The 14,570-nt window shown below is 49.8% G+C and overlaps 1 protein-coding gene across 4 annotated transcripts in view; it reads right to left on the reverse strand.

The window, feature by feature from the left end:
* Positions 1 to 12,041, reverse strand: part of MAN2C1 (mannosidase alpha class 2C member 1) — a 28,837-nt gene extending 16,796 nt beyond the window's left edge. Inside the window, exons 1-11 of one of the 4 annotated variants that reach the window (XM_038418156.2) lie at positions 11,828 to 12,041; positions 9,537 to 9,662; positions 7,698 to 7,821; positions 6,993 to 7,063; positions 6,317 to 6,494; positions 5,685 to 5,874; positions 4,115 to 4,221; positions 3,629 to 3,739; positions 1,437 to 1,529; positions 606 to 722; positions 138 to 233 (exon numbers count right to left, since the gene is read on the reverse strand). In XM_038418156.2, the coding sequence (XP_038274084.1) occupies positions 138 to 233; positions 606 to 722; positions 1,437 to 1,529; positions 3,629 to 3,739; positions 4,115 to 4,221; positions 5,685 to 5,874; positions 6,317 to 6,494; positions 6,993 to 7,063; positions 7,698 to 7,821; positions 9,537 to 9,662; positions 11,828 to 11,928 (1,314 nt within the window). In that variant the 5' untranslated portion in view covers positions 11,929 to 12,041. Of the gene's footprint in view, positions 1 to 137; positions 234 to 605; positions 723 to 1,436; positions 1,580 to 3,576; positions 3,740 to 4,114; positions 4,222 to 5,684; positions 5,875 to 6,316; positions 6,495 to 6,992; positions 7,070 to 7,697; positions 7,822 to 9,536; positions 9,663 to 11,827 lie in introns of all 4 variants that reach the window. The other 3 variants (XM_038418155.2, XM_043493974.1, XM_043493971.1) reach the window with 3 other exon arrangements.
* Between the last annotated feature and the right edge of the window lie 2,529 nt (positions 12,042 to 14,570).

Below are 14,570 nucleotides of genomic sequence, written 5' to 3' on the forward strand. Positions count from 1 at the left end.
CCCACCTCTCATGTGGTGCTCCTCTACAACAGCCTTTGCTTACAGCTCAGATGGCGGTGACATTCCCTTGCAAGCTGGGTACACTGGGACAGAAAGACAGATGCATACCCATCTGCCTACCATGTCACATCGCTCACCTCCTCCACTCGACCTTTTAGCTCATAGGAATTGCCAGGCGGGAAATGGGTCAGGACTTGAGAGCCGTCGATGCCTTCCCAGAAAAAGGTGCTGTGCTGGAAGAGAGCAAAATGTCACCAAGGGGGAGTCTATTACAGCCTCACAGGGGGACACCACAGTGACAGCCAGAGTGGAGTACATTAGTCCAGGGAGCTACTGAAAGGAAACTTCTGGTTGCCCACCAGTAACTTTTCAAAGCTGTTGGCTTCATACTTCAGCACCTTACCACAATGTGATCAGTAACCAAGTCTTCTCTTGTCGTGGGCTAGGAACTACCTGATCCAGTCAGCCTCATCTATGAACGAGGGCTTATGCCCAGAGAGCCAAAGGAACAGTTCAGCTAGTAGGAAGATTGGTCACACGCGAGCCCACTGGGCAGACTCCCATACACCCGCATATACCCTCCACAGCAGGAAAGCCCAGCTCACCGGGAAGGTGTTCACCAGGTTCCAGCTGAGTTTCTGAGTGAGGAACCATCGTATCCCACAACCACGCATCAACTGGGGCAGCTGGGCCGAGTATCCAAAAGTGTCTGGCAACCAGAACTGGGAGCAGAGAAGAGAGCGTGCGAGAGAGAGAGAGAAACACAACCCCGTCACCTGCTCAGGTGTCTCTCAGACAATGTATCCGGTGCACCTATCTCTCCACACATCTCAAGGGCAGAGATGGGAACAGGCCCAAATTCTGGATACCCCATATAGTCAGCCACATATGACTGTGGCCCTAATGCCCTGCACAGGGCCCCCCCAGCCTGGAGGAAATATTGCTAGGTAGTAGGTGCTATATGAACTCCTCAAGGCCTATATACTGGGGAGTAGGAAGAGGTACGCTGCACTAATATATACAAGGCCCTAGCAGCCTCCAGCTGAAATTTCTTGTGGACGGTCCAGTGGTTCAGGCACCAGTTTAGGACTTGGGAGACCTGGAATAAAGCCCCTGCTCTGCCACAGACTTCCTGTGTGACCTTGGGTGAGTCACTGGGCCTGTCTGTGACTGAGTTTCTCCATCTGTACAATGAGAATAGCAGCACTGCCCAACTCACAGGGGCACATGAGGATAGATACAAAAGAGATCGAGAGAACTCAAATACCACAGTGATGGGCCACCATACCTTAGATAGATCACTCCTAAGTGAGCGTGTCCGACCAAGAATGAAGCAGAGACACTGGGAATATCAGCTCTGGAAGGGACTACATGCATCACCTCCCCCACACACAGAGAGGGAACACGTAGAGGATCCACTGAGGAGGAACACGTACCTCCGAGCAGAGCCTCCCAAACTGCTGCTGGAAAAACCGCTGTCCCTGCAGGAACTGACGCACCATCGATTCGCCACTGGGAAGATTCCCATCCTGGTAGATAATGGCAGCCCTGAGGAATTCTGTGCAGATCTCCCGAACCCCTTGCCAACAGAGAAAGGCAAGTGGGCACCCCAGTAGCATGCACCCCATGGCAGGCCCAATCCATACAGCTCCCAGCTGAGACACTGCAGTCATGTATGGACTTGACACACCCTCCAGAGGGGTGGGGGAGGGCGACAGGGTCTGGGGAAAGGGAAGAGCTGTGTTGACAATACAGCTGAGGGTGTTACCAAGGTTACGGTTTCAGGGTATAAGGTTGCCTAAGCTAGAGTTAGGGGTACAGAGGGTAGGACTCCCTGGAATAGGGTAAAGATTCCAGTTGGTAAGACTATCCAAGCTTGTGTTATGGTTCCAGAGGGTCAGGCTCCCAAGCCTAGGGTTCACATGGATAGGATTCCTGCAGCTAGGGTTGGGTTCCAGAGGGCAGGGCTCCCCAAGCTAGGGTTAGATTTCCAGTGGATAGGATGCCCCAGCTAGGGTTAAGCTTCAAGAGGGTAGAGCTCCCCAAACTAGGGTTAGGGTTCCAGAATGTAGGACTGCCAGGGTTAGGGTTAGGGTTCCAGAGATAGGGCTCCCCAAACTCAGATTAGGATTCCATCAGGTAGGGCCAGCCCAAGCTAGGGGTAGGGCTCAAGGGGGTAGGATTCTGCAAGCTTAGGTTAGGGTTCCAATGGGTAGGGCTCCTCAAGTTTGGGTTCCAGAGGATAGGCCTCCCCTGGTTAGGGTTCCAACAGGTAAGGCTCACCAAGTTAGGGCTCCTGAGGATAAGGTTCCTTAGGATAGGGCTACAGTTTAAACGGACAAGAATCCCCAACCGAGGGTTAGGGTTCCAGAGGGTACATCTCCCCAAGCAAGGGTTAGGGTTCCCAAGGTAGGGCTGTTGTGAAAGAACAGGATTTGATACAACACGCAGCCATCTTGTGCACTTAGCCTCCCCATAAACTGGAAGCAAGGAGGCAGACAGAACAAAAACAGTTGCAAGCTGCAGTTTTACTGGCTGGGATAGGTAAAGTGAAAGGACAGATTCATGAGAAGGTGTGTGTGGGAGGGAAATATGGAAAACTGACCCTGATTCTGGTTGTCTGTGTTTGTCAGGGTTTTTTTTGCTGAAGCTGCTTTGCTTATACGGAAAATAATGAATTGTTATTGGCTGTTGCTAGGGAAATTGTTAGCCTGTTAGAGGCTATTGTGAGCTATGTGCTTTGTCTGGAGAAAATCTATAAAGAGTTTAGTTAAAAAGCATGCTTTGGAGCAGTCGGAGGAAGCTTTTTTTCAGGCAAGGAGCCGATACCTAAACTCAGCTGGACAAAAGGGCCCTCGAAAGGCTGGCTGGCTATCACTCGAAACCATTTCAGACTTTGGGTAAATATAAATGTTTGGAATGCTCTAGCCCTACTGCTGAAGCATTTAGATGTGTGTGCGCTTCAGACCTAATAAAAAAAGTAGTTTTAGGTAAAAGCACTCGTTTGTGCCAATCATTTATCAGACGGAAGAGCTGTGTCCCCACTGATTTATTCCTGACACTGCCTGGAGAGAAACAGCTAAGTTACCACTGCAGCGCTGTGGGTTCTGAAAACCCGGGGTAACAGGGCTACCCAAGCAAGCATTAGGATTCAAGATGGTACGACTCCCAAAGCTAGGGTCAGGTTCCACAGGGTAGGGATCCCCAAGGTAGCCTTATGGTTCCATCAGAAAGGACTCCCCACACCATATTTAGGTTTCCAATGCAAAGGACTCCCCTGGCGAAGGTTAGGGTTTCAGAGTATAGGGCTCTCCAGGATACATTTAGGTTTCCAAAGGATAGGGGTCACTGTGCTAGGCCCCAATGGCTAGGATTAATGTCCCATAGGGTAGGGGTCTCTGAGATAGTGGTCTTCAGGTACTATTAGTGTTCCAAATGGTAGGGTTAGGGTTACACTTCCAGAAGGGAGGGCTCCCCAGGCCAGGGTCTGGGTTCCAAAACCCCTCTCATGGTTCCCCTTGAGGGTTTGAGCAGAAGAACATGTTAAGAGAAGGCATCTGAGACTCAGTAACTGACCTGTTATAGAAAAGACTCGGAGGGCGGTGCAGAAGGGCTGCTGTGATCTTACCATTTCTACCCAAGTGCCACCAACAGGTATGAACCGTCCCTCTTTGGCATAGTCCTGAATCTGAGCGTACAGCCCAGGATACCAGTTCCTCACCCACTCAAACTGCTGGGCCTGCAAAGAAGACAGAGCCATAAAGCACATGGAAATTATTCTAGAGATTATCCAATTTGGCTAAAGCTTCTGGCTCACAGCAGCTGCAAATCTGAATTTTCAGCAGACATTGGAGCTCAGTGCAAATAGGACTGGTCCCAGACCTGGCAGGACAGCTCTCTGCTGCCAGGCAGGAGGCTTGGGCTGAAATCTGCACCTGGCATCTGGGGTTGGGAGCATGGTAGAAGCAACTTGGAGACTAGGGATAGAGATGTCCCTTGCATAGAAGCCCCCCCCAGCCACTTACCATGCTCCTCAGAATATGCACTGACCTTCCTCCTGTCTTTGCTCCAGGAGTTTCGCTGCCCACCTCGGGGCAGAAGACCGACAACTCACCTGTGAGCAGACAAACGTGAACTCTGGGTTCTTCTCCATCAGGCGTATGACAGTCACCCAGCTGCGAGCACACTTGCGGATAGACTCCTCGTATGGCCACAGCCAGGCTGCAGGGACAGAAGCAGGCTGAGCTCACTGTGGCCACGTGGCTTTTCCATTTTAAATGGCCATTATTTTATATACCCACACAGCCTGACGCCTGCCAGTGCCCATTGTGTGCTGCCTTCCCCGGCTGGAAAGACACAACGGAGCCTCATCTGTAGGGCCCTACCAAATTCTCGGCCGTGAAAAACGTGTTTCAGACCATGAAATCTGGTCTCCCACGTGAAATCTGATCTTTTGTGTACTTTTACCTATACTATCCTCTTTTATACTATAGGGTAAAAGTACATAGTGTTTCTCAAACTGGGGGTCCCAACCCAAAAGGGGGTCTCAAGCCTGTTGTACAGGGGTTGCAGTATTGCTACCCTTACTTCTATGCTGCCTTCTGAGTTAGGTGGCCGGAGAGCAGCAGCTGCTGGCCAGGCACCAAGGTCTCAATGTAGTGCCACTTCCAGCAGCAACACAGAAGTAAGGATGGCATAGTATGGTATTGCCACCCTTACTTCTGCACTGCTGCTGCTGGTGGCACTGCCTTCAGAGCTGGGTGGCCGGAGAGCAGTGGCTGCTGGCCAGGAATCCAGGTCTGAAGGCTGCGCTGTTCCTGGTGGCACCACTGCCTTCAGAGCTCGGCACCTGTCAAGCAGCTGCCATGCTCCAGCTACCCAGCTCTGAAGGCAGCACAGAAGTAAGGGTGGCAATACTGCAACCACCCCTACAATAGCTTGCAACCCCTTTTGGGTTGGGACCCTCAGTTTGAGAAATGCTGACTTAAGGGCTTTACATGTTTGTATTTTTCCATTTTTCAGTACATATTCATGCTCTGCTACAACTCCGGGAAATTTAAGATTTAAATATCTGAGATTGTGACATTCAAGATTTTTAAAATGCTACGACCGTGAAATTCATGAAAATAGACTGTGAATTCAGTAGGGCCCTACTCCCTACAGCACAGGGATCCAAGCTGTGCTGCCTTTACAAAAATCAACTATTGCGGGGAGTGAAGACATGGGAAAAAATCACTATTAAAATGAAAATGGATTGAAGAATGGCTGTAAATCCTGAGTCGTCCCCAGCTCATGGGGCTGCTGCCTGTCCTGGGTGCCTCACTTCCTTTCCCCACAATAGCATGACAAGGGAAAACCCCACTGGGAATTTGAAATCTAGGGGCCAGGCAAAGGAAGTAAGGAATGGGCATGGAAGCCTTTGACATGCCCCTTTGAAAAGGATGCCTTTCAGCCCTGTGGTAAGTCACCATCTCCAGCCAGGCTGACACGGCTACGTACATTTCGTAGCTGATGGCTGGGATGTCCCAGTCCCTTCCCCTAGAGGCTCAGAGCATCACTTCTACAGAATGCTCAGTGCCTACTCGCCTGAGAGCCACTCCCCTCTGGCAGAACCCAGCATCACTGGCCAGCCCTACTAACCACAGATGTTTCAGTAAGGACACATCCCCTGGACCCGTTCTTACCAGAATCGATATGGCAGTGGCCCATAGCGTGGATCGTGTGCTGGCTCTCTCCATTCTTCTGGCTGAAGATGGAAGAGGCGAGCTGGTGCACTGCAGGGAAGGTAGAGGAGTCCGTGACATCAAGCAGATTAACCATCTGATTGGCCACGTACAGTGTCTGGAAGCTCCGCTGGTTTTCCTCCCCGAGGAACTGAGGGAGGGCAAGAGTGAGAAGAGATAGGCGCTGATCTCAGCAACTCTTATATTGAACAGGCTGAGAGTCTATACAAGGTGATGGACAGCATGCTGAATTGCTGCACATGTGGACAGCCCATTAGTCGTGTCCTACCAACTTCCCAACTCTACTAATGACACATGGAGCCTGATGCAATACAGACCCAAAGGTGGTGTTTCCTTCACCTAGTGTGTGCACCTCGCTTTTTTGGAACTCAGAGGCTGCAGATGTTAGCTGGCATGATGAGACAAAGGAGACATGAAATACGATGGCAAATACTTACTCCTTCAGGTCTTTTTGGTAGAGGCTGGAGCGCTGGGGGAAGGAGGCTAAATCAAGGGAAAGACATGAAAAAAGGAGGGAGGGAGGAAGGTAGAGGAGCTAGAGAATAAAAGAGACAGAAGACTAAAGTATTTACCTTGGCCATGTCCACTAGTATCTCAAAATCTACCAGCAGCTCATGGACATCCCTGTTGAAGACCACAAGCTCCGCCTTGTTCAGGGTGAACTTCTTGTCAGGGTCAGGAGGTGCAATCAGGCTGCCTTTTCCAGCCCCAAAGAGACCATTGCAAGCAACTTCCACGTAGACAGTCAGACTATAGAAATGAGAAAAATGGAAACAGAAGTCACCAGAAATCAATGAGCAACTCACTGTGTTCTCTGCGTGGAGACTAGGAAACAAGATCTGCCAAAAGCACAGGAACGGTTGGATCAGGCCAGACCAATGGCCCGTCTAGTCTGGTATCCCATCTCTTATGGTGGTCAGTGCTTCAGAGACAGACATACTACACCTCCCTAACTCCGCAACACTGTTCCACAGGGGACAATTTTCTTTCTGATCCTAGGTAGTGAGCAACTCACACCCTGAAGCACAACAATCAATAAACCTTGTCATTGTAATCCAGCCTGACGTTACCTCATGAGCTGAGCAGCCAATGGGTGACAATGCTGCATCACTGGTCTTCACACAGCTCTGAACAGAGAGGCCTGGGCACTTTCCCTGTGTGCTGTGGCTGTGCCAAGAGTGCCTCATGGCCCCTCCAACCAGTGCAGGGTGGGAGTTTCCCTGAATTTCAGCAAGCGCTAATGCTCACCTGTGAGGCTCCGCTTCCTTGAGGCCTTCTGTCAGGATGTAGCTGGTCTTCTCCCCTTCTTTAGTCAAACCCTGTGTCTCACGACAGGGAGAAGGGACATTAAAATAGCTCCATGACAACACTCACATCAGAGATGTTAACAGGTCCGATGGGAACGGCTGCCATTCTGCATCAGTACAGAATCACTAACCCACGACTTGTTGATACATATCAGCAGGGGGCCCCTTCTGACACACAGCAGATTACATGGAGTTGTGTGTACTGAGATTTGCTGATTGTTTGCCTATGGAACTAGTACAAAGAGTATTTGCAGCACCCTGCTAAATGAAGATGTTGCTTAAACTCCTTAGGACATGTCTCCATGCCCCATCAAACACACACTAAAAACATCGTGGAAAGGGTCGGCTTCTCCTGGAGAGCTGCTGCAACCCCAGTGTTAATACCAATCCCATGGGTATTCCATGCCACAGACCAATGGCCAGGAATATTGCATTAAAAACCTCACAAAACAGGGAAGCGCTACATAATTAGAGGAAATTAAAATCCAGTCTGATTCAAACCATGTAACAAATGGCAGGGAATTCCTACAGCCCCGTTATAAAGGGCTGAAACACAGGACACATCATGGAAACAGCATTGATTGCAGCACTGCCCATGACGTACTTCTATTGAAGATCTAGCATTGGCACATGCTCTTCCTCTTACCTGGACTGGCTGCGCATCCCTCCACATCATCCCTTCCCCATCACTTTCCCACAGGAGATGCACTTCCTTCCCCGCCCATTCTCTGGGGATGCTAAGCTCCACTTTAAACCAGCAGGTCCACCACCTGAAAAAGACAGGCACATACACTCCTGAACTGATGTTGAGCCATTAATGATTAAGCATTTCCCTATGAAAGGTTAACATGCACAAGACACTACAGCCTCAATAGAATCTCTAAGGAGGTCTGTGGGGAAACCACATTGTATATACAGACACTAACGCACAAACACACACAGGAGACAATCCCTCCAGGGCTTGCTTTTATTTTTTCCTAAGAGTGAAAGATGCTCAGCTGACAGCCCCATAGACAGAGGTCTACTCTGTAGGGATCAGGTACAATAGGGCATGATCAGCAGCAGTACAAGCACCCCACGCTCTGCCTCCACCCATACACATGAAGGCAGATGCGCCAGGAACATCCACGGGCAGTTTGTTCTCCATGGCTCATTCAGTCAGAAGGTCATCGGGGGGGGGGGGGAGTTTAGAGGTGCTTTTACGGTACAGACACCTGTCACCTAGGAACTGGACTGAGACACCCACACATTCCACCTAGGTCCCCAAAGACCCAGGGCATCTCAGCCAGCTGTCTAGCAGTAGTTTGACCTGCGCTCTCAGAGAAATCAGGACACTGAGATCAGCTCCCTTTTCCATGGCATTCCCCAATGCAGCAGGGCTTGGCAGTGTTGTAGGTAGCAATTCCAGGAGGACAAAGGAGCTGCCATGCTGGAAGAAGAAGAGGCATGCAAAGGAGGTCTCACATTACCCGCACGGGGTGAGACCAGAGGAGATTGTGATTGCAGGGATAGAGCAGCTACGCACCAGGCAGGAAAAGGCCTCAGAAGGGGAGAAAAGGGATGAAATCAACCCTAGTTCATGAAGCCCCAAGTCTCAAAGATCCACTCCCCACACCTCCATAGTCTAACATGAAGTATTCCACAGGGACAGCTGTCGGGGGAGTCAAGTTGAAGGACGGGGATCTGGATGGAAGAGACAGGTAATTAGCTTCCAGAGATCTTGGGTCAAGTTTTAGTCTGGAGTTTATTTTTTATGACCAAATTACAAACACCCAAGACAGAGGTATTTATGATACCTCCTTTAACTGCCCCAGCATTATCACAGACCTTCTGTTCTGCCTGGAGATTAGCCAATAGGCCCAAGGCATAAATCAAAATCCAAGTCCTAAACACGGAGCTGAAAGAATCCAAAAAAGAGTGAGGTAGATGGCTGAGCGAAGATATTTCAGAATGCTTGGCTCGCAGTCTAGTCCTGCCTCTGAGACCGACTTGCCATGCGACCTCACTCAAGTTACTTAACTTCTCCGTGCCTCACTTTCTCCCCAAATGTAAAACAGGGACGATTATATATCTTCTGTCCTACTTCATCGGGGTTTCTAAGGATTAGCTAATATGTCTACAAGCATAGGTGATAAAGATATCTTTAGGTGTAGAAAAGAACAGCTGTATACACACACATGTTGCATACAGTTCTACTGATTAATCTGCAGCACCTGGGAGTAAAAAGGGAACCTCACACACAGAGCTCATTTCAGAGTAGCAGCCGTGTTAGTCTGTATTCGCAAAAAGAAAAGGAGTACTTGTGGCACCTTAGAGACTAACAAATTTATTAGAGCATAAGCTTTCGTGAGCTACAGCTCACTTCATCAGAGCTCATTGTGTCCCTCAAGGGGAAAACCAATGGTGACTTCACACCACTTCCTCATTTAAATAAGAGATAGTTAAACAGTTCACATCACTTTGTTCCTCTGAGACTGGTACTTACGTGGGTCCAAAGGAATCCCCAACTTTTGCAGGTCTGAATTCTTGTCTGACAGCTTCATCATGTGGGATTCGCTGAGGGGTCTGGAAGCAGGAGAGAGACACCAGGGGGCAGGTGTCCCCAAAGAGTCTGCAGTAAAGATGACAGGCAATAAAGCCAAACGCCCCAAGGTATGAGGATCTGTCTCCCAGTCTCCCGACCAAGGCTAAAGCTTTGTCACACTTGGTTTTTCTCAGTGGTTCACCATTGCAGAAACATCCAGTTTAAAAAAACCCCAAATCATGTTTTAAAAAACTAACAATCCTGTTTCTTGTTACCCTGACAATAAGCCTGGGTGCCCAGAGTGGCAAGTGGTCTCCATCAGCAGCAGAACACCTGTATCTGCCTTGTATATTTTCACTACCACAAGTGCCAAGCCATGGAGATTTTCTTTGTTCCCACAAATCACATAATCATAGAAATGTACGGCCGGAAGGGACCTCTAGCCCACCCTCCTGGGCTGAGAGAGGACCAAGTAAACCTAGACCATCCCTGACAGGTCTTTGTCCAAGGGATTCTTAAAAATCCTCCAATGATGGGGGTTCCACAACCTCCCTAGGTAACCTGTTCAGAGCTTAACTATCCTTATAATTAGAAAGTTTTTCCTGATGTCCATCCTAAATCTCCCTTGCTGAAAACTAAGCCCACTACTTCTTGTCCTATCTCAGCGGATGTGGAGAACAATTGATCACCATCCTCTTCATAACAATGTTTCCCTTTTGTTCCTTTCTATTTAAATGACAGTAGCCCCCATTCAAAGCTTTACAAATACCTCTGCAAGCAAAGGTTACAGCAGTATTCCCCATATTAGCACTGGATGAAGCTCTGACAATCTACACCAGCTGAGGATCTGTCCCTATGTGTACTCACATGAGCCACATATAGCAATACCATGGTATAGTTATCTACTTGTACAGATTTTAAAGACACTAGCTGAGCAGTAATAGTCACATGATGACTTAAAACATCAAGAGGAGATTTATAGTCCAGACAGAAATTCCACTCTTGAAGCAACAGAGTGACGTAGTCTTAGACCCAACGGCATTCTTTCATCTGAGTTACGAAGAAGAGGGTTACAATGCAATTATTGGTTTGTTCTTTTCCAGAAAAAGGATTGAAGGATTTTTTAAAATGTAATACAAGTGGGGGGTTTCAGACATCCTCCCAGGTTAGTGGCTGCAGCATGCTGCTATTAGAGTAGCACATATGGGCAGGGAGCTAGCTGTGAGAACAGCAGTTTTGCTCCGAGACTGGTTGGTTCCCACTTTCTCTCACCCAACCCACCCTACCTGACTCCTTTGTGCCCCATGGCAGGATTGGAGGGGGACACACATGCGGCAATACTGTTGATCTCACATCTAGCTTCCTGTGCATACGTAGATTCAGGCGCCAATCCTGCAATTTACTGTAAGTGGACAGGCTGTGCGTCTATGCAGAAGCCCCATTAAAATCAATGAGGCTCAGCCTCCACACTGGGCTTCTCCTGAGCGGAGCCAGTTGCAGGAGCAAGGATTTGACAGCTGCCAGGAACAGATGCAGTCATGGTAGGGTCTATGAAAATAGTCTTTTTGTTTAAATATTTGAGAGCTAAACAACAGGAAGATTGTGGTGCTGGTAAGACAGATGTGTCTGTGAGAGGATCTGTTATGAGGTGCTCCATAGGGCGAAAAGGAGAACCTCTGTCCTACAGCGTGAGAAACCCAAAAGGATTATCAGAATCCGAGAGAAAGAAGCAGCAAAACTGAAACTGACCAGCCTAACTGCAGAGTGAAACGGCAAAGGGGAAGAAAAGAGCCGTAGAGCACCTTTGATTTTTAAAGCCTTTAATTTTAAGCGCACCATACAGGATCTTAAAAAGAAAAGGAGGACTTGTGGCACCTTAGAGACTAACAAATTTATTAGAGCATAAGCTTTCGTGAGCTACAGCTCACTTCATCGGATGCATTTCTTGTAAGTGTCCCTTTACCTCCCCGCGAGCCTGCTCCACGCTTCCCGAGCGGCGACCCCCGTGCTGCAGCAGGTGGGCACATCCCACCCGATCTCCCCCGCCCCGGGGAGTCACCGCGACGCGCAGGCAGACCCACAGCCCGAGCAGCGGGTTTCACCGGGGAGAAGCCACGTCGCTTTCCACACCCAGCCCCGCCCGATCCCGGCCCCTGCAGCCAGCGGGAACCCGGGGCTGGGGGTGTGGCGACACAACTAGCACCCCCGCCCCCCCTTGGCCGGAACTAGCGGGGGACCGGTCCGGCTCCCACCTGCCCCGGAGGTTGCAGTCGAGGAAGCAGTGCTCGCAGAGGAACTTCTCGGCCCGCTCCAGCGTGGTGCGCCGGTGCTTCAGCACCTGGGGCCCGGCCATGGCCCCGCGGAGCAGCGCGGACACGGGCCGAGGCGCCGCTCGGGAGCCCGCTGCAATGCCGGCTACGGCTCCGTTCCTCTGAGCATGCTCAGTGCGCCTGCTGACGCCGCCGCCCTTCACCCGGCCCTTATCCCCATAGGGTTCTGCGGACGGCTTTTGACGGGGGCTGAAAGGGGACAAAGGGGGCGCCTCGGAGCAGGGGGTGGAAATTTAGTGGCGGCGGCGGGGGGGGGGGGGGTCAAGCAGCTGGAGTAGCGGTAGGAGAGGGGCTAAAGGGGAAATCAGGGATGGGGGAGGAGGCGGGGTTAAGCCCAGGAGTGAGGCGCTGGCCGAGGGCGCAGGGGGTAGCAGTTACCCCAGTGGCACTGAGACACCCGTGCTTTGGGGGGGGGGCGAGAGGCTTTTTTGTATGGTTAGAGGAACTGAGCATGCTCAGTAACATCTGCTGAACCCCCTGCCCTTACTAGACGTAAAATTCTGCTGACTGCTATTTACAGGGGTTAAAAAGGGGCAAAGGGGGCGAATCGGAGCACGGGGGTGGCCAGGGTCTGAGCAGGGGGCGGAAATCGACTGGTCAGGGGGGTCAAGCAGCTGGAGGCAGGATAAGGAGAGGGGCTAAAAGGGCAAAATCAGGGCGGCCGGGGGAGAAGGGAGGAGCAGGAGTTAAGCTCGGTGTGAGGTGCTGACCGAGGGCAAAACCTGGCACAGGCAGGGGCACAGGGGGTAACGGGTACCCCAGTGGGACTGAGACATCAGTGTTTGCCAAAATAGTGGGGGGCAAAGGGGCTTTTTTTTACTTTCCCTCTCATAGACAGCACCTCTCAGCATTGGCTTCCCAGGGCTGGGTTGTTAAAGGCACAGGCATCCCAATGCCTAGTCAATGCAGCTCCTCTTTGTCTTATCTAACTGACTGAGGCTATGTCTACACTACAAATTTCAAAGCGCTGTCGCGGGTGCCAGTGCTCCTGGTAATCCACCTCGACGAGGGGATTAGCGCCGAGCACTGAGAGCTGAGCCTGTCCACACTAGCGCTTAAACTTGCGCTCGGGGCCGGGGGTGATTTTTCACACCTCTGAGCCAACAAGTTAGAGTGCTTTAACTTGCCAGTGTAGATAATCCCTGAGACTTAATTCAGTGAAACATTTTACATATATCCCCTCAGAAACAATGAATCCCTTATCACTGTATCTGAATGCACAGAAGAAAAGGAGGACTTGTGGCACCTTAGAGACTAACAAATTTATTTGAGCATAAGCTTTCGTGAGCTACAGCTCACTTCATCGGATGCTCACGAAAGTTTATGCTCAAATAAATCTGTTAGTCTATAAGCTGCCACAGGTACTCCTTTTCTTTTTTACGAATACAGACTAACACGGCTGCTACTCTGAAACCTGTTATTTTGAATGCATAGAGTCTCCAAGCAGTTTCCCAAGTTATCTGGTGCTGGGATTCCCTGAATTTTTAATTCTAATTTTTTCTTCTCGTTTTTGGAGCAGATGTTTATTCTGTTGGATCATCTGACTTCCACTCTGACTGAATTTCTGGCCTATTGTCAAAACTTTGTTTTGAGTCAATCCACCAATGGTGTAAATATTGGTGGTCAGACGAATAGTCCACCTAATCTAGTATCCTGTCTTGTGACAGTGGCCAATGCCAGGTGCTTCTAAGGGAATGATCAGACCAGGCAATGACTCATTGAACCATCCCATTGTCCACTCCCAGCATCTGGCAGTCAAAGGATGGTTTAGGGACATGCAGACCATGGGCCTGCATCCCTGATTATTGTGACAAAGTGGGAACGTTCTTAATGTTTCCTCTGAATACTGTAGGGGTGCCTCAGTTTCCCCTTTTGGGGGCAATTGCTGTAGACCTAACCCCCGCCCCTTTCTGCAGCTCCATCTATGCATTATATGCAACATATGCAAGGGCTGTAATGCAAGAGGCCTACAGGCCTGTATCCTGTAAGACTTGGCTTGAGCTAAAGCATTGACATATTCTAGGCTGTGGCACTTGACACAAATAATGGACTAGACCAATTTCTAACTAAATAAGAACCAAAGGGCCTCTGAAAAGTCCCTTGCTGCCCCTTGTATGCACCCTCCAACCTGCAAAAAATCCCTAGTCAAAATGCTGCCATAACAAACCGCAGATCTTGATAATGACAAGGTGCGTCAGCACTGTGCTAATTATGAAGCTGTTTTTTTATTTTCCTTATAAGGCTTTATTAATAATGCTTGAGTGGTGGAAAATTACTAATCGGTTCAGCTTGAACATGGACCTATATAAGACTGGTGTTATGGGGCAGGGCAGAGAGAAATCAGGCTGGCACCTGCATGTGACCATCTCTGACTCTCTCTCCCTGCATGCTTGTATTCAATAAAAGGCCTCAGACTGTTTGAACCAAACAGAGAGTGTGACTCGTTTTCCACAACACCCTATGCATTTCTTAAGTCTCTAGGTGGTGGGATAAGGGGGTGTAATTGTTGCAAAGCAAAGGGCCAGTGTACATAAATGGCTGACACTCTGTCTCCTGGCAACTGATGGCCTGGGCCCTTCCCCTCTGCAAGGTGATAGCTAAAGGTGTTGAAAAACAAAGGAATCAGGTGACCTCCTGGCCCAGAACCGGACAAAGCCCAGAGGAG

The sequence above is a fragment of the Dermochelys coriacea genome, chromosome 10 (genome assembly GCF_009764565.3).
Source record: "Dermochelys coriacea isolate rDerCor1 chromosome 10, rDerCor1.pri.v4, whole genome shotgun sequence".
NCBI classification, from domain to species: Eukaryota; Metazoa; Chordata; order Testudines; family Dermochelyidae; genus Dermochelys; species Dermochelys coriacea.